This window comes from Ochotona princeps, chromosome 2, assembly GCF_030435755.1.
Source record: "Ochotona princeps isolate mOchPri1 chromosome 2, mOchPri1.hap1, whole genome shotgun sequence".
Classification (NCBI taxonomy): Eukaryota; Metazoa; Chordata; class Mammalia; order Lagomorpha; family Ochotonidae; genus Ochotona; species Ochotona princeps.
In genome coordinates this window covers 99,300,486-99,320,337 of record NC_080833.1, presented here as the reverse complement: position 1 = coordinate 99,320,337, position 19,852 = coordinate 99,300,486, and the positions used below count along the sequence as shown (strand labels likewise).

At 49.7% G+C, this 19,852-nt stretch overlaps 1 protein-coding gene across 3 annotated transcripts in view; it reads left to right on the top strand.

The window, feature by feature from the left end:
* IGSF3 (immunoglobulin superfamily member 3) overlaps positions 1–18,132 on the top strand; it is an 88,762-nt gene extending 70,630 nt beyond the window's left edge. For all 3 annotated transcript variants that reach the window (XM_058660104.1, XM_012926054.2, XM_058660105.1), the window contains 4 exons: positions 3,190–3,600; positions 6,997–7,404; positions 12,472–12,963; positions 15,075–18,132. In XM_058660104.1, coding sequence (XP_058516087.1) covers positions 3,190–3,600; positions 6,997–7,404; positions 12,472–12,963; positions 15,075–15,325 — 1,562 coding nt within the window. In that variant the 3' untranslated portion in view covers positions 15,326–18,132. The remainder of the gene's footprint in view (positions 1–3,189; positions 3,601–6,996; positions 7,405–12,471; positions 12,964–15,074) is intronic.
* Positions 18,133–19,852: the final 1,720 nt, after the last annotated feature.

Here is a 19,852-nt window from a genome sequence, read left to right as displayed (position 1 = left end):
GCTAAACTCTTTCTATGGGTTATTGCTTTTATTTTCACTTTTTAAAATGGTATCTTTCTTTTTTAAAGATGTATTTATTTAAAGGCAAAGAAAGACAGAGGTAGAGATTTTCCATCCACTGGTTTACTGCCCAAATGGCAGCAGCAGCCAATACTGGAGTCAGGACAAAGCCAGGAGCTTCTTCTGGGTCTCCCACATGGGTACAGGTACCCAAGTTGTTGGGCTCTCTTCTGCTGCTTTCCCAGACACATTAGCAGGGAGCTGGGTCAGAAGTGGAGCAGCTGGGACTTGAACTGCTGGTGTCCATATGGGATGCTGGCACTACAGGCAGTGGCTTAAGCTACTATGCCTTGACACCAGCTCCATAAACTGCCACTTTTAATCTGTACCACACTCCTAATGAGTTAGATATGATTCTTCTTCATTTTGCAGGCAGAAGTGCCTTTAGTCTTTGAGGGTTCTAGGCTGTTATCCTGACTGGAAGAAGGAGCAGGCTGCATCTGCCTCTCACCGCAGGGCAGTGCTGAGGCAGGACAAGGAGGGGCTCGCTAATTGGCTGTGGAGCCCTGCGTCTCTCCTGGGCTTCAGCAGAGTCCTGTGTGCCCTTGAAAAGTGACAGGAAATTCACAGCTGACCCCTGTGCACCTGTCAGGCAGGCACCGCATCTCGAAAAGCCTCTCTTTCAAGCTTCTCAACACTTCACAATATTTTGACATGGGAAGGAGAAAAAAAAAATGAAAATGCTTTGAAACATTTCCCTTCCTTGGGTGCTCGTTCTCGGGCCATGTGACCAGATTGAAGTTTAGTCATAGGACTCCAGTTTAACATATGCAGTTACTATAGCAATTGAGGTTTCCTTAGAAACAGTTGCAAAAATAATCCAGCTCCAATTAATAATACATTTTAAAGCTCTTTCTACTCTACGCTGAACAACACAGTTTTTTTGGCCAAGAACCAGATAATTCAGGTGGTGTCATTGGTACTGATATAGATATCATTTGCATGCGGTGAATTGAATTGGAAAGGAATGAAAAGGGAGTCGCTTGTTTCTAGTTTTGTAGGAATCCAATCTGGTAAGTCCACTGGCAAGCTAATGGGAATCCAGTCTCCAGTGCCTGGGAGCTTACTGGTATACCCTGCCTGAATTGCTCAGGTACCCTGGAGGACCGTGTGTGTTTGAAGAAGGGAGAAGGCAGAAGACTGGGCTTGTTAGCAGAAAATAAGGCAGAGGGCGAGGTGTGGGGATGGGATTTCGTCTGCTTTGGCTGTAGGGCTCCGGGTGTGTCAGTGTGTTAGCTCAGCAGCCGGGAGCTGTGTCCTTGGGGCTGCTTTATTGGGGATGGGCTGCTGCCACACCTCAGGTTGCTAAATCCAGGGCCATCTGTGGTTTCCAAAAATTTCCACCCCTTATGCATGGGACTTACCCATGGTGCTGTCTTGCACGCCAGGCCGTGCGTGAGCTGGCCAGCCAAGATTGGTGGGAACCTAAGGGTCATGACCTCCTGCCCAATCCTGGGTCTGGATGCAGTTCCTGACTCTGAGGAGCAAGAGGCTGCCTAACAGGGTGCTGGGCAAAGTGCCCTGCCACTTCCCATGACCAGTGACTGAAACCCTGGTTGCTTTCCCTGTGTGAGATGCATGCTATGCCCTGGTTTCTCTTGCTAGCTGGCAGGTGAAGTGTGTAAGTGTGGAGATAGGAGTGGGTGGGAGTGCAGTGGTGTTTTTACTAAGTGCAGTTCCTAAGAGGAACTTATGAGTCTTTTTTCCTGTGTTGCCTTTTAGTAAGGCGGAGGAGGAAGGCAGGGAAATGCAGAGCCAAGTGACGTGATGGTGGTGCTGAACCAGCGCTCAGGTTACCATCCTGAGATAGCTTTCATTAGCCCTTAGCCTCTTGCCACTGTGGAGGTGGACATCATTAGGTCATGGCCAGGACTGGGTTGCCCTCTCTGGCTCTTCTGGGAGCAGAGTGGAGGCTGGGGATGGGGTGGTATCTGCAGTTGGTTCCCTTTGCTCCATTGCTCAGCCCTTCCCCTCTCTCTTTCCCCAAGAGGAGCGTCTCCAACCTTCTCTCCTTCCTCACTGCAATATCACACTCCTACTCACCCACACACATTTGAACAAACACTGACGGGTGCCTGGTGATGCCCAGGTGCCCAGTCACTGTGCCAGGTGCACTTGGCTCTGTGGGGGCCTGGCCTACCTTCCACTGCAGGGCAATGTGTGGGAGACAGGGTGCACTTGAAAGTATCTGCTGCTTGAGTGGGAAGAGCTCCATCTTGCCCTTGGGAGTTATGGTCCAGGGTGGAAGAGAGGTGCCAAGAACAGTGTGGAGGTAAACAGAAGGCACCTGGCCCTGAGGATGGGGATGAGGAGGGAGGCCGAGAGAAAGAAGGGCCAGGGCCAGAGGTTGCAGGGAGGACAACAGGGCAAAGCACAGAGTTCAGATAGATCCTGCCCAGCAAGGCTGAAGGGCCTGGGGGGCTGGGTGTTTTGTGGGAGATGAGCCAGGACAGATCCTACAGGGACTCTATGGTGGGAAAAAATTTTTTTTGTTAATTTTTTCTACCTTATGGGCAGTTGGGAGTCATTAAATATTGGAATGGGGATATGTTATGGGCAGGGTGTGTGTGTGTGTGTGTGTGTGTGTGTGTGTGTGTGTGTGTCTGTGTGTGTTTTAGGCATTATTGTTATTATTTGAAAGAATAAGAGATCCAGACAAAGATTTCCCATCCGTTGATTCATTCCTCATACACCTGTAGCGGCCAGGCTAGGTCTGGCCAAAGCCAGGAGACCAAAACTTTGAGTCTTGCCTGTGGGTGACAGGGACCCAACTGCTGGTGCCATCACCAGCTGCTTTCCAGGGTGCGTGTTAGGAGGAAGCTGAAATTGGTTGTAGAGCCAGGATTTAAGCCAGTATGGAATCAGGACGTCTCATACAGCGGTTTACCTGCTGCACCCGATACCTGCCCCATGCTGCCTATTTTGGCTGGATCAAATCACCCTGGCCGAAAGGGACAGTGGGCAGGACACGAGGGCATCCATGAAGGAGTGTTTGGGGTGACATCTGCTCTGGGCTGCCCTGTGTTAGGAGAACGTTGTAGCCTCTAGGCACCTTGCTAGAGCAAACCGGGCTCAGAACCTGGGAGTGCGCTTGGCGGTTGCTTTGAACCATCTCCCTTCCCTCCACAGTGACGAAGCTGCAGGTGAGCAAATCCAAGAGGACCCTCACCCTGGTGGAGAACAGGCCCATTCAGCTGAACTGCTCGGTGAAGTCTCAGACCAGCCAGAACTCCCACTTTGCTGTGCTCTGGTATGTGCACAAGCCCTCAGATGCTGACGGCAAGCTCATCCTTAAGACCACCCACAGTTCTGCCTTCGAGTATGGCACCTATGCCGAGGAGGAGGGCCTGCGAGCCAGGCTGCAGTTCGAGAGGCACGCATCCGGAGGCCTGTTCAGCCTCACCGTGCAGAGAGCTGAGGTAACTGACAGCGGCAGCTACTACTGCCATGTGGAGGAGTGGCTGCTCAGTCCCAACTATGCCTGGTACAAGCTGGCAGAGGAGGTTTCGGGGCGCACCGAAGTCACCGTGAAGCAGCCAGGTGAGAGCCCAGGGTTGCATGCAGAGCAGTGGGCAGGGCGTCTGTGAGGGCCAGGTGCTGAGACTGTCAGCAGGTGGGCAGGTACATACTGGGTGCAGGTGCAGCACCTACAGCATCAGCCCGGTGCACTTGACCTATGTAATGCGCCTTCATTCGGCCATCAACCTTTTTGGGGTTTGTAGTTTACACCCTGGATCCCCAATGTGCATTAGCTGCACGCCTGCAGTTCTTGCCTGGAAGGTGTTTTTTAAGTTTCCATCCTCTGCTGCCCCTTCTTCCTTATCCCCCCAGCCCAGCCACACAAGCCACTCCCATCTCCAAACTGAACCCCCGCTCCCTGATGCCCTCCTTCCTGGTCCAGCCCTCTCTGAGTCCCTATGGGTGTAGCCCTTGACTTGCTCATGGACAGGTGATGTTTAGCCTCTGCCAGCCTTGATTTTGCCCAGCAGGGCAGCAAGAATCATTGACCAGTCCACCTTGCTGTGATTCTCCTGAGATTTTAGGTTTGCCTCTGCAACAACCCAGGATAAGGCTGCTGCTTTCCTGCCAGATATGTGTAGGCCCTGCCTTGCACTCTGGCCTTCTCTGGTTCCCGCAACTTGTCTTCACATGATGTGGCCTTAAGTGCTGACCCCACCTCCCTTCCCACATGCCCCGCAAGCTGTTATCACTGCCTGTCCTTCCTGGCAGGCTTGGGACTGTTGTCACTCCGAGTCCCACCTCCATGCCTTTGCTTATGCTGTCCTCTCTGCCTGTACTGTTTCTCTCCTGCTGCTTTGCCCTTCTGCACCTCCGTGACTAAGACTTCACTCAGCTGGCACCACCCCCAGGAAGCCTACCCCGATTTCTCCCATGTCACAAGACTCCCTTCTGAAACACATAGTCAGCACTATGTAGTGTACACTGTGAGGACAGGGAAGTGGTTTTGTTTCTGCAGCCACTGTTGTGGCATCCTGAGCAAACACTGGCTGCAGTAGGGAACACTGGGCCTTTGCACTGGCCGTTCTCCCACCTCTACTGTGTTGGCCAGAGGTATGTGTGTAACTTGCGCTTCCTGGGACTGAGAGGCCTCCCAGTTCATTTCTAGCCTAACCAATGTCGTTGTCTCTCTGCATATCCATTTTGTATCCCCTTCACAGCACATCTCACTACCAGGCATTCTGTTCAGTTACATTGTTGTATGTCTGTGGAAATAGAGCACTTGTTCCTGCTGATACCTAAAACCAGAGAGCCAGCCACTGTGTATTACCTACTCACATAAACCAACATACAGACACATTTATGCTAGCAGGCACCTCTCCCACTAGGACGGACACTGGAGTGAGCCGGACTGAACTTGGCACTTGGCTTTCTTCCCGTTGGCTTGTCTCCTGGGAGAACTCTGTGCTTGTGTTTTCAGTAACCCTGGGCCACCACAGAACTGTGGCCTTGCCCGACATCCCTTCTCCTCGAGGACATCCTCTGTGGCCTCTCAGTGGCGGTTTCTGCTACCTGGTACTGGGCATTCACTGGGGAGGCTCCTGTGGGTGTGGCCACATGCCCAATGTCCCCATGGCAGGCCCTCCTGGGGCTTCCAAAGGCCGGAGCATGTCAGGGGAACCAGTGGTCTTGGGGTCCCTGTCCCCACTGGCTTCCCAAGGCTGGAAGCTTTCCTCATTTGATTTTTGGGGGAGCTTCTCAGTGTCTCCAGGGGATGTCCTTTCTGAATCTATAGCTGTGCTAGCAGAGACAGTGCAAAAGGCCTGCTAGGCTCCCATTAACATGTGCTACAACATCTCTGGCATGGTGGGACGTCACACAATCCACACAAGGCTCTTGGACACCGGGGTAACAGCTGGCACCCTTGCAGTGCTGAGTTCAAGTTTTCGTCTTTCCTGTCTTGAGTTCATTCTTGTTCCTTCTTAATGGGAAAGCATGCGCTTAGAAAGCTTTAAGGGCATAGTGCACTAAGCTTCCATCTGTAGTTCCAACGTCCCATATGGGTACCAGTTTGTGTCCCTGCTGCACTTCCCATCCAGCTTCTTGCTTATGACCTGGGAAGGCAGTGGAGGATGACCCAAATTTTCAGTCCTTGCATCTATGCAGGAGACCAGGAAGAATCTCCAGGCTCCTGGCTTTGGATCAACCCAACTCTGGCCATTGTAGACATTTGGGGAATGAACCAGAAGATGGAAGGTCTCTCTCTCTCTCTTTCTATTTCTCTCTCTGTAACTCTGCCTTTCAAATAAAAGTAAAATAAATCTCCTTTTTTAAAGTCTTTAGAAAAATACAAAAACAAATAAAGCCCACAATAGAGAAGATAGTCCTTCTGCCCTGAGAGAGTTCATGTCTGTTTTTATTTTGGGGGAGACAGCCAGTGGTACCACATTTCCTTCTAGGGACAGAAGACATATTGGGCACTGTAGGATGGTATGGAAGGCAGAGATGCCCAGGCAGGTTGTGCCTTTGCAGTTTGGTAGCTCTCAGATCTCCCTGGTGCAGAGAGGGTGCAGAACCCTCACTGAGGCTCCATCCCACCTTTGGGGCACCCCAGTGAGAGCATTTTTCCTGTAGGAAGATCGCATTGGCTGAGGTGCCGCACCTGGTCCTGTCAGTGGTCAGATCAGTTTTCATGTCAGTGTCAGATGCGTGCTGTTGTCAGGGCCAACACATAAACATGTTGTGTTTCCTCTCTTTTTGTGGTTGACAGCCCAGCACGATCACATTTCTCTTCTGTTTATCAGGGATCGGTGTTCCAGTTGACTCTTGTGATGACAGTTGGGCACAGTGGTTAGGATGCCCCATATCCCTTATCAGAGTACCAGTCCTGTCTCTGCTCCCAATTTCCTACTAATGCATATCCCAGGAGGCAACAGGTGATGTCTAAGTGCTTGGCTCCTTGTCATGCACTTGGGAGGCTCCTGGCCTGGGCCTGGCCCAGCCCTAGCTATTGCAGATATTTGGGGACTAAAGCAGCAGATGGAAGATATATGTGCCTTTCAAATAAAAATGAAAAACAAAAACCAAACCAAACAAACAAGTAAAAAGCCCTACAGTTGACTGTTGACCCTGCCCTTCCCCATCCTTCCCCAGCTATTTAATCAGTTGGCCACAGGCCCTGTGATCTCTTGGCCTGCATGGGTAACCTTCTATGCTGTGCTCATCCTCCGTTAAGCACCTGATGTGGTGAGGGCTGTGTGTTAGAGAACAGCTGTTTGTGCAACCCGTGCAACCTTGAACTCTCTTGCACCTCACACATGATCAGTGAACTCCCCCTGCCTGGGTCTGTGAAGTGTATTTGCTGGGTTGGTGCTGGCCTTCGTGTTTAGAAGGCACCTTCATAACCTGCTGTTGAAGAGGTGCCTGTGGATTACTTCTGCTGTCTTAGCGCTGACCTCCCCGTCTTTCCCATTCCAGACAGTCGCCTGAAGCTCAGCCAGGCCCAGGGGAACCTGTCCGTTCTGGAGACCCAGCAGGTACAACTGGAGTGTGTGGTCTTGAACCGCACCAGCACTGCCTCCCAGCTTGTGGTGGAATGGTTTGTATGGAAGCCCAACCACCCGGAGCGGGAGACCGTGGCCCGTCTGAGCCGTGAAGCCACTTTCCACTACGGTGAGCAGGCAGCCAAGAACCACCTGCAGGGCCGGTTGCATCTGGAGAGTCCTTCCTCTGGCGTGTTCCGGCTCTTCATCCAGAACGTGGCCGTGCAGGACAGTGGGACCTACAGCTGCCGCGTGGAGGAGTGGCTGCCCAGCCCCAGCGGCGTGTGGTACAAACGGGCCGAGGACACTGCTGGACAGACAACTGTCACAGTCATGCGACCAGGTGAGTGTGCACGTCCCTGGCCTCCACACTCTGAGGCTCCTCTGTTTTTAAGTGTCATACTATGTGGCTTGGATAGAAGTCACTTCTCGCTAACAAACACTGGTGGTTAACTGTATGAGTGTTTATATCATTCATTTGCATTCAAAGTTGTCTTTTTCTTTGGAATGGAAAATGGCACATCTGGTGGTGGCCTGAGGTGATTTGATTTGTTAATTAGAGTAAAAGTTGGCAATTAATTATTCCAGCTCATAGAATATTTTCTGTTCTAGAGAATGCTGTCAGATTTGGACAAGCGTAGATAAGATGGAGGTCTTGAAATAAGAATGGTGTGGTTCCAAAAATTAAGCTTCTCGGTTTGCAGTGGGAGAGAACTGATCTACATGGTCTAAATAGTAAGCGCTGGCTCTCTACTTCCTGATAACTTGCTTGGTAGGAAAGACCATGCTGCAGGCTTTCCCTGTCTTTATTGCTATTTCTAAAGCACCTGAGCGCGTAGAATGGCTGGATGTAACCGCTGCTACACATTTGCACATGTGTCGTCAGTGGTGCAATGTGCAGGATTCCTGTGTTCTTTGCAGTGTCACGTCTTCCTCCCACATCACAGCAGGGAGTCCACAGGACACAGGCAGAGATGAGCTTGGAACTTTCGTCAGCATACACATTTTGTCTCCCTGTCTCCTGAGCCAGTGGATGTCCATGTGTGTGGCCTTTGGTACTGCTGGGAGTGTTCACATCTGGGCAGGAGTGCTTGTTTGGCCCGTGGATCATGGGAACTTCCAGGTTGCACTGAGCACAATGTGTCAGGGGGCCGAGTGCATCCGCTATACAGGAGACGGATGCTGTGTCACACTCACTAGTGTCTTGCCTTTGCTCATGGGACATCACCCCCACGTGAGCTGCCATGAGCTTTGACTTCTGTCTTTTCTGCTTTGTACTTCACCTCGAAACTGCTGTTTATGTTTTCCTTAAGGTGACATTGTAGCAAGTGGTAGCTGAATGCCCTCCTCCACCAACTCCCACCCATTTTCCTGATTAGTGTTATGAGGTCTTCCCTTGAGTTGTGGGGGGAGGAATGGGAGGAGACAGACTTTGACAGAGTACCAGCTACTTCCCTGCTGTGGTTAGCTGTCATGGAAGAGGTGCTGAGGACAAGCAGGTGGTACAGTCTCTCCAGCATCCTGCCTGTCATTCTGTGCTTCCAACGCGGCCCCAGGAACCTGCATCTGCCGCCTGTTCCACCCAAGAGTGCTGGCCCAGCCTTCCTCGCTCCCCTCCATCTGTTTGTCCCTGATTAAGCTGTACTAGTTACAAGGCATTTGGAAGGAAAATGTGGCTCTGAAAAGAAAGGTTATTCGTACACCCACGGCCCACGTATCTACTGTTGTTTGTCTGGCATAGGCTCTTTGGTCTTTGCCTCATATCTTCCTATTCCTCTTGCCTCTCTATGTCAACACAGTCAGCATTTTGTTTTGTGTTTCCCCTGCTTACCTTTGTATGTGATTATTTCTGTGTGTCATTGAGAGCATTTCATTCTCACTATCTTTACTGGCTGTGTGACATCAGTTGTGAGGATGCATTTTGAAAAATGTATTTTCTGAGATACATGTTGACCATTGTGTGAGTAGAAAACTCAACATGATGTAACTTCTTTTTAAAGAGATTTATTTATTTGGAATAGTTGCAAAGAGAGGGAGAAACAGAAAGAGGGATCTTTCATTCCTTGCTTCATTCTCCAGGTGGCTGCCACGGCCAGGCATGGCCCAGGCTGAGGCAAGGTGCTTCTTTTCTGGGTCTCCCACTTGGGTTATAGGAACCCTAGCACTTAGGTCATCTTCCTTTGCTTTTCCTAGGTCATTTTTAGCAGGGAGCTGGATTGGAAGTGGAGCAACTGGGACACAAACCAGTGCTGGCCTAAATGGAATGCTGGCATTGCAGGTGGAAGCTTTACCCACCATGCCACTTTTGTGGCCCCAAAATGTATAACTCTTTTTTTTTTTTTTTAAAGATTTATTATTATTGGAAAGCCGGATATACAGAGAGGAGGAGAGACAGGAAGATCTTCCATCCGATGTTTCACTCCCCAAGTGAGCCGCAAGGGGCCGGTACATGCCGATCCGAAGCCAGGAACCAGGAACCTCTTCCGGGTCTCCCACGTGGGTGCAGGGTCCCAAAGCCTTGGGCCGTCCTCGACTGCTTTCCCAGGCCACAAGCAGGGAGCTGGATGGGAAGTGGAGCTGCCAGGTTAGAACCGGCGCCCATATGGGATCCCGGGGCATGTTGAAGGTGAGGACTTCAGCCGCTAGGCCACGCCGCCGGGCCCAAAATGTATAACTCTTGAGAGTTGTGTTAACATAATAATCTTTGGCATAGGCATTGTGGTACCACAGATCGAAGCACTACTTGGGATACTTGCATCCAGTTCCTCTGCTTTTCCCAGCTTCCTGCCAATGCACCTGGGACAGCAGCAGATAACAGTCCAAGTATCTGGGCTCCTGACACCCATGCCAGAAACCCAGATGGCTGTGTCTTCTTCTCTCTGTCATTGTGCCTTTCAAATAAACAAAAATAGATCTTTTTTTTTTTTAACAGACTTATTTACTTTTATTCGAAAGGCAGATTTACAGAGAGAGAAGGTCTTGCACCTGCTGGTTCACTCCCAAATGGTCACAGTGGCCACCTGAGCTGATCCAGAGCCAGGAGCCAGGAGTCTCGAGCCTCTTTCAGTTCTCTCACATGGGTGCAGGGACCCAAGGGACTGGGCCATCCTCTGCTGCTTTCCCAGACCATAAGCAGGGAGCTGGATCAGAAGTGGAACAGCCAGAACACAAACTGACACCCATTTATGATGCTAGGGCCACAGAGTGGAGTATTAGCCTGTTGAGCCTTTGCACTGGCTCCAATAGATCTTCCAGTACTTGCAGTTGGCAAGTCATTGTAGCATAAAACATGTGGAAGGAAAGGTAAGTACTCTGGTAAGCTTGTGCTGACACACTTGGGTGTGGCATGTGGCTCACAAAACTGGGGGAGAGAAAACCACATTCATCAAACGGCAAATAGGAATCAGCAGTCCGTGTAACAGCCACAGTTACCCACACGGAGAGGCAGCATTCCTCTCTTGTAGCTTATCCTTGGAATAAGAGGAAAGAATGTTGAGGTCTTGACAGGAAAAAGATTGGTCTGTTTCAGACGGGAACGTACACGGGGGACCAGATTGACGGTAGAGAAGCGTGTTAAGAGCAGGGAGGTTGTAGGGGGGGTGGAAATCAATTCCATTCACAAAACTTGCACTGAGTCATGAAGGCAGACATGGCACTGGAGGTGAGCAAGAACACAAAACAGGCAGTTAGGTGGAGGAGAAGGAAGCAAAGGAGAGCTGGTGGAGAAGGGAAGATACTGCAGGAACTCAGTGCCTGACGTGTGGCCACCGTGGGTTCCACTGGGCATCTCCTAGCGCAGCCTGCCTGGACAGCATCGGCCAGTCACTAGTGGCTTTGGGACTACTGTGTGAGAAGGGGGAACAGCACCATAGATCCCCAATGGTCTGGGCCTGGTGTGGGGAACTTGTTTTCTGCCATGGACCATACAAAATGATCAACTTCAAAATCATTCTGATAAAGATATATTGAATTTTAAGTCCTGTTTGCAGTTGATGTGGCAGAACCAGACCAAATGACTTCCCTGTCCGGCCATTCCCCACCCTGGTATAGAGTACAGCTTTCCTGTGGCCATGTTCTCTGGAGAGATCAGCATAGCGGACTAGTAGCTGAGTGCATGTCTATCCTGACATTCCCTGCCCCTGAGCGTCGTCTTCTGATGAGACCTGGGCTCATGCACTGTGCCCACCTCCTATGACCATTTACAACATGCATGGTGACTCCAGAAGCCTGGAGGTGATGCTGCTGAGCCCCACAAAGACAATAGGTACCCCAATTTTGTATTTCACCTATGAGCAACGTTAAGCCAATTCATTGAAAACCCAGGGCAGTACTTGGGAAGTAACTTCTACTTGGTCTCATCCAACTAAAATCTGATTTGATCTCTACTTTTATTGATGTTACTCTGGCATCTTAACATGAACATTTTATAAACACAACTGTAAGGGAAGGCTTTCAGGCACTAGGGAGCGAATGATTTGTTTAGAAGCAGTTACAGCAAGCCTTAAAGAAGAAAAGAAGGCAGCAACAGAAACAGCTTGGAGCCTGCCCCGCTGTGTCTGCTGTGACTCACCTGCCTGGGTCCCTCTCTGTGGTTCATCTGGGCCTCCCAGCTAGATCGGGGAGCGTGCCTTATCTGCATCCTCCCGAGAGGCCTCTGTACTCTGCTGTCAGTCTTGGGCTTTGATGCTTGGAGAGAATGTTTACCATGTTAGGCTCACTATGGCTTTGGCAGTAAGCTACCTGCACGTAGTCGAAATCCAAAAATGACTGAGTGGGTGTGCTGGTTTCCTAAGACTTTCATGACACATTGTCATCCATTCAGGAACTTCATCTGTGTCTCCCATGGGAAGCAAAAACATGAGTGCTTCTTGGGTCATCTGCTGCTGCCTCCCAGGCACATTAGCACATTAGCTGGCTCAGAAGCAGAGTAGTTAAAACACGATGTAGTCATCAGTATGGGCTATAGGCATCCTGTGCTGCAACCTAACATGCTGTGACACAACTCTCACCTCTAAGGTCACATTCTGAGATATTCCATGTGGATGTGGATTAGGGAGAGGAGGGCTATTCAACCACTGCAAGTGGTTACGGTGAAACTGAGTATCCCTCCTCCCTGGATTTCCCAAAACAGCCACATTATCAGCCCATTGTGAATTCTTCTACAGATACTTTATGCACATATAGACAATATGGCACAAATATCTTTTCTGCATAGAATGATATACAGAGTACATGAAGTCCTGTAGTTTTTCATGGGTCTCCTGTCACTTTCCCACCTATTGCATCACCTGGATGACTTTAGTAGCTTCAGAGTGTTCTAGGTTATGGATATTAACACAGCAGTCATGGACTCTGTTTGAAGCAAATACAACAGCCTGTTTCTCCTTGCTTGTGCCTTGTCTGGCCCCAGATGCTGCCCTGCAGGTGGATACGGTGGTCCCGAACGCCACAGTGCCTGAGAATGCAGCCTTCCAGCTGGACTGTAGCATTGTGTCCCGCTCCAGCCAGGACTCTCGCTTCGCTGTGGCCTGGTATTCACTGAGGACTAAAGCTGGAAAGAAAAGGGGAAGCCCAGGCCTGGAAGAAGAGGAGGAGGAAAGTGAGGAGGAAGAGAGAGAGGACGAGGAGGAGGCCAGCGAGGCCAGCACCTCGGAGCGCATGGTCCTGCTGAGTGTGGGACCGGATGCAGTCTTTGGCCCGGAGGGCAGTCCCTGGGAGGGCAGGCTTCGCTTCCAGAGGCTCTCTCCGCTGCTCTACCGCCTCACCGTGCTGCAGGCCAGTCCTGATGACACAGGCAACTACTCCTGCCGTGTGGAGGAGTGGCTGCCCAGCCCCCAGAAGGAGTGGTACCGGCTGACGGAGGAGGAGTCTGCCCCCATTGGAATCCATGTTCTGGACACAGGTGAGTTTCTCGGCCATAAAGGATGTTACTGTTGACTCCAATTGTGGCTGGAAAATAAATCCAGAGCTTGTTGATAGGTTAATAGCAGTTTTCTTTCTTCCTTTTTTAAAAAGATTTATTTGTTTAATCTGAGAGGCCGAGTTACAGAGAGAAGAGACCGAAAAGAAAGATCTTGCATCTGCTGGTTTGCTGTCCAAATGGCTACAATGGCCAGTGCTGGGTGGGCCAAAGCCGGGAGCTAGGAGTTTCATCCAGGTCTCCCATGTGGGTGCAGGGACCTGAGTACTTAATCCATTTCCACTGCTTTTCCAGGTGAATTAGCAGGGAGCTGAAGCAGAAATACAGCATCCAAGATTAGGCCGGCTGCCCATATGTCACATGAAGAAACTTAACCTCCTCTGTCACAACATTGTACCCAATACGCATTCTTAACTGCCATAGGCATTTCTCACTAGGATTTGAGAAATGATAGGATATGATGTACAAGGGTACCTCAAAACAGTTTGTGGAAAAAATTGAATTAAAAGATAAGTTTGTAGGGGCCTGTTTTGTCATGTAGCATACTAAGCCTCTGCCTGTAACACTGGTATCCCGTATGGCACAGGTCAAGTCCCAGTTGCTCATCATCCAATCTAACTCCCTGCTAATGCATCTGGGAAAGCAGAAGAGAGTCCAAGTACATGGGCTCCTACAATTACCTGGGAGACATGGAAGAGCTGACAGGCTCCTGCCTTCAGCCTGGACCAGCCTTGTCCATTTGGGGAGTAAACCCATTGGATAAAAAATTCTCTCCTTGTCTCTCCTCCTCTGTCTGTAACTGCCTTAAAAAAATTATGACACCAAGAAATTTGTGGAAGAAAATTTGAAATCTTCAAGAGGTTTATGGAAAATACATATTATGAAATAAACGGTGCATGATTTCAAAAACTTTGTGCATCACGGTACATTTACCTTTTAACCCCATTCCCCACTAAGTTTTTGAAGTACTCTTGCACCTGTGTTCTGAATTACTTGTCTTAACAAGGTGCTGTTTTGACAAACTGTGGTCTGTATTAGACTGGAAATGGTGTCTATTAGAGTGGCATTAGCTACTCTACATGATAGATGCAGAAAAAAACAAATTGCTAGAATTCTCAACTTCAGTCAACACTTTTAACCACATCATCTCCAATTTGTGTTTTTGAGTTTTGTCAGCTACTGCATTTCCTTGACCACCCCCTTCCTGTTGTCATGCTTTAGAGTCATATGCTGTTGAGATGTGATAGGCTAGAGTGACTATCAGCAATCCTGTATGTTTTGGAGATGTATTAAGTGAAGGCTATGTTTAGTGTTTTTAATACTGCTGAGCCACAACTTGGAGTAGAAGGAAAAGCTGAAGAAACCTGAACTGTTTCTAGACTACCTCATGATCTCCTGAGGATCCCTGTCTGAAAATAAGAGGAACATGCTCAGGCCACCATTGACAGCCATGTGCATATCCATGGTTATAAAGTATCAGGGGCAGAAGTCATTCAGCAGCTCCTAACTTTACATGGAAAACATGGGCTCCCAGGGGCCAGGCTCCTGCCAAGGCCTAACAAGCAGCAGAGCAGCCCTCCGATTGGGCCGCTGGCTGCCTGCTCTCATCTGCTTCCACATCCAGCTGTAGCTGATGCTGTGTTCTGAGCAGTTCCGGACACTCTGTGACCATCTGTAAATGGCCCAGAGTGACATTCTAATTGATGATGTTAATCAAGCAGATATTATTTCTCCTCTCAGAAGCTGGCAGGAAAACAGTGTGCTAGGGTCCCAAAGGAAAGAATCGAGTGGGGCGGGGAGTGGGTCTGCAGCAGAACTAAGTGCAAGGGGTTCAGAAAATACAGCCACATGGGAGGCTCGGCCGGAACAGCAGTCGTAGAGTTGTAGATGTCATTGAGTTCACAATCAATAAGTTGCATGTTAATCTATGGCTTTCCAAGCAGAAATAATGGATCTCCACGGACAATGGGAGCATTTCTTTGTTTGATCATGTGGCTGTGAACTGGAAGAGGCATTGCCGCCAGAAAGCCAACATGAGGGTGGCAGTAGCTGATGGCCCAGGCTCTCCGCCCTCACCATCCTGCTTTTTTCAGGTTCTACCCTCCAGTCTCTCATCTGTTCCAATGATGCGCTCTTCTACTTCGTCTTCTTCTACCCCTTCCCCATCTTCGGCATCCTCGTCATCACCATCCTGCTGGTGCGTTTCAAAAGCCGGAACTCCAGCAAGAATTCCGAAGGCAAGAACGGGGTGCCTCTGCTGTGGATCAAAGAGCCACACCTCAACTACTCCCCGACGTGCCTGGAGCCCCCCGTGCTCAGCATCCACCCGGGAGCCATAGACTAAAGGGAGGGGAGGGCGCGCACTCAGCAGACGTCAGCCGTGGAGGAGCTGAGCCTCTCCTCTGCCTTGCTGCCTCTGTGATCATCCAGTTGACAGCATCCACACTCCAGTGCCCAGGCAGAAAAATCCTTGGACTTGCCAAGTGGTCACAGGGACAGACCACCTGCAGGGGGCAGTCACGGTCAGTTAGCTACTTGTGCCCACATGCTGTGATCCTGCCATCGTCTTAGGTTTCTGGTTTCTGTCTTTGGTAATGTGGTGAGTAGGTCCAGGTGCCACATCTACTCACTGATTTCTTGTATTCTCAGATAGATGTTACGGGGGCTCTTCCTCTTTGTCATGCACTCTTTTTAAATCCCTTCTCTTTACCCCTTTCGGATTCCATAGTGTGTGAACAGATTTCTCTGACATAACAACTATGGCAAAAGAAGGACCACATGATGGTGGCAAGGGATACCATCCAAGACATCCCATTTTTACGCATTTGAAAATGCCATCCATGGAACAAAGTACACTCTGATGTTTTTTTCCTTTCTTACCAAGACTTGAACATTGTGTGTAGTGTGGGCCCAATTTGTATCTTCTTTTTCAGCCCGGGTGGTTGAAACACTTTGCAGTGAAGATGAAAGCATTGCATTTTGCTTCAAAGAAACTGTGGATGGATATGAGGAGTCCTGCACAAGCCTGTTAAGAATAGATGGAGCCCGGCCAGCTTGGCTGTTGGGCTTCACTCCATCACTGCCACAAAGTCAGAATACCATCTTGGAGGATGAATGGGTCAGAAGTCCCCTGCAGTGCATACTGCTTGAGCCAGAGAGGGCAATGGGCAGCTGTTAGCATGACCAGCTTTGAGCTTGACTAAAGCTGATGCTCAGAGAAGGAAGACAAGACAGGGCTGGTTGTAGGCTTGATCTGTCCTGCAAGGGCAGTCTCTGAGTGACAGCTGGAGAGCAGGTGGCTTTTGTCTACAGGTGCTTTTCCAAACTCTGAAGGGGAAGGGTTGGATGAGTCTGAAAGGGAGACAGCCTCAAGCTGAGCACAGGGGCTGAAGCAACCACTTTATGCACATGATGGTGGGCTCTGGGCCAGGGACACCAAGTCTGGACAGGACTGACACTCGGGACAGGAGCAGGGATTCCGGGACCTGGCGTTGGAAGATATAGAGGAAGAATGCAGAGGTGTGAAGATGAGATCTTGCCTATTCCTCAGAGACACTGTCTTCCTCCCATACCATCTGCCTCTTGCTCCTTCTCACTGCCATTAGATGAGCCATGGGGAAGTGCAGATCCGGTTCCATGCAGCCCTTCCGGTCCTGTCTCAGCAGACAGGCACCACCCATTTTGTCTGTAGAAGTTACTCTCCTCCTTTCCGTGGGTCTATGGAAGTTTTCTCTCCTCTTTCCCTAAGGTCTTTTCTGTAGTTTTAGATTAGTTAGATTGTTCATTAATATGATTTTTTCACGCCCCTTCAAGCCCAGGATTCTGGGCCAGCATCCTACTGTCGTTGGCACCTCCAGGCCAGATGCTGGGTGCCCTGCGCCCTTAGGCTAACTCTGAAGACATCCTGTGATCACACTTCCCCGGACCCAGATCCCTTCTTCTTGGACCTCGAAGCCTGAACCTCCAGAAGGTTCCAATTTGAGAAAAGTTACCGGGGATTCTATAATGAAAGGGCAACAAAGAAAGCTTCCTGTGGGGTTGTGTTCCAGGTACAAGCAGGCTCCAGGACAGGCAGTCCTGAGGATGTGGGTCCTCTGCAGGCGGTGTGGGCTGCCCCATGGATGCCATGCCAAGCTGTGGCTGAGGGGAAGCAGGCAACTGACAAGCTGGTGCTAGCCTGTCTTTCCTGCAGACACACCCTCCTACACGACAATGGGTAGGCCATGCCACCTGCATCCCATGTTTACCCTACCAATCTTCCATTCTTGTTGGCCATGCTGCATCCCTGCCTTGGAAGTACAGAATGGGCCCTGTCGTGAACAAAGAAGGTCTTTGGCGCCATTTCTTCATTGCAAGGGTGTGGGCTTGCCATGAAATTGCTGACTCCTACTTTACAGGCTGAGTCACACAGGAAGAAGACTGACTTTCTCTTTGTCTGAATGGAAGGGTGCCAGAGGGCTGGCTGGGATCCAGCTTTGAACTGGAATTGCTTCATCGCAGTAGGAAAGTAGGTGCTGCACGTTGTTGAGCAGGTGAAACAGTTGCAGGAAATGTGAAAGAAGAAACCGAAGCCAGTATTTTGAGAATTGCTTTTTCTGTCTGTTTTCTATTGGGCTGGGGATACCATCAAAGCTTGAGTTTTGGAAGCTTTCTACGAAAACCCCAGAAACCTTCTTTGGGCCATTTCTATGGAAATGTGGTGTCAGATGAATGGTGATGGTGCCCTCCAGTGGCTGCAAAGTCTCATTGCACATTGTCTACGGAAGCTTTAGTCTTGCCAGGAGTGGGACACGTGGGGGATCTGTCTGGCCTCAGCTGTGTCTACAATGTTGCATTTATGGAAAACTACACTGTGCTAGGCGCATTTCAGGACATGGATATGATCGCACCCTCTTTGAACCAGGGTGTTTCTGTAGCAAGTTTTCATATTCTTTTCAAAAACAATGGTTTCTCTGCGTTATTTGTTGAAGGAAAACAAAGAGATGGGGTAAGAAAATTACCCATGCATGATGTAGAGAGCTGTTGAATTGTTTTTGTTTTTTTAAAAGAAAAACTTTGTAAGATGTTGCAATACTACATTTTATATACACTTCAGAGACCTGTAGTAAATTATGTTGAAAATACGGCTGTTTACATTTCCTGGAGTCTACTCTCTTTCTTTCCCATCCCCTTGATAGCCACTTTTCGGAGTGGAAATATGCTGAGGTCGCCTGGAGTTTTGTCCTTGGCATTGTTCTGCCAGGCTACAGGTCCAGGAATTGCAGCGTTTATGATCATGCCCTGCACTCAGAATAAATGGTGATGACTTTGTACATGTGACGCACATATATCTTCCTGATACTCTATTGCCATGCGCTGAAATGAAGTAGGATGCACTGGGCAAGCTTTGATGGTCCGTCTTGGGATCTCTGTCCAGCTTTCTTTGATGGGGGAGGTACAGGATGTGGTGAGACAATTACGAGAGCTGGAACATGGGAGAAGTTTTCCCTGGCCACAGGCACATCTGCAGCAGGACCACACCTTCCTCCTGCAGCTGCATGGTGCTTTCCTGAGAGCATAGTGGCTGGCATGCCTTGTTCAGGATGGAGGCAAGAGTGGGAGCTGGACTGACCTGCTCAGCGAAGCTGCACCGCACACTGGCCTCCATCCCCTGCACTCCTCAGGCTCTTGGGTTTCTCCCTGCCTACAGCCTGAGAAGGTGAGAAGGATGAAAGCCACTGGCAGTGACGCACTGAGTCTGAACCCATGTGTAATTCTTTAAAATCACAGAACATGCAAAAGGAACCAGACAGAGGGTGCAAAGCAGAGGCCAGTCCTTCCTTTTCTTTTTCTCCCTTTTTTCAAGTCCAGCACTTCCAGAGGCTTTCGCGCGTGCCCCCCTCTGCTCCTCGGCCCCATGTGCTGAATCCTTATCAGCTGCTTGCAGCTGCTGGGTTGGCCAGGAGTTGAAAATGTGACAGTTTATCCCTTGAGTACCAACAGTGGTTGCGTGTGAAGTCTTACGTATTATCTCTGCCCAGTTTTTCCAAATGCTCTTTTTCTGCCAGGAAACATTTTAGAAAGGGAAACTGAATATTGTGGAGAAAGATTACCGCCTCTCCCTCCTTTGTGTAAGTCCACTCATTGTTGTTAGAAATGAAGTGAGTGTGCTTACCCATGAGGTGGACAGTGAAAATGACCACTTGCATTTATGCAATCTTAGGGACAGTGTTTGCTTGCTACACTCAGATGCCTAAACTTCAACTGAGAGTGGTTCATGGTTTAGCAGAAAGTACCGGGAGAACATCAGAGAGTGACATTTGGCAAAAGCAGCCCAGCTTGCTGAGTAGACTCCCTGGGGCCCCCTCTTGCCTTTTTCATCCATGATTACACTGACAAACAAGTTAAGCTGCTTCTCTTTGGGGGCTGAGTTGTCAGGAGATGGAAGGTCTCTCGCAGTTGGCCAAATGCATCACAGGTCCAGTCTTTCTGAGCCACTTCTGACTCATGAAGTCCACTAGACCGGGCATGGAAGCAGTGGAACAGCTGGCCCTGCTCACTGACCAGAGTCCAACCAAGAAAGGACTCATGAATCACTCCTTGTCTAGCCCATGGGGACCACAGCCTGGGGGTCTGGGGAACAGCCCTGCTCCTGATGGGCTTCTGGCCATAACAACAGCAGCAGAGCTGCCCATCTCAAAGTCCCTCTGTTGTATCCTGTTCCTGTAGGAAGGGTTAGAGTGGAAGCTTCGGATGTGGCTAGGGTTGGACTCTGGCTTTGTTCCTTAGACAAGCTGTTTGCCTTCTTGGTTTTCCTCATCTGTAAAAAATAGGGATGCAGTTAAGACTGAATTGATCAGGCAATGTCCTTCACATCGAGTGTGGCTCATAG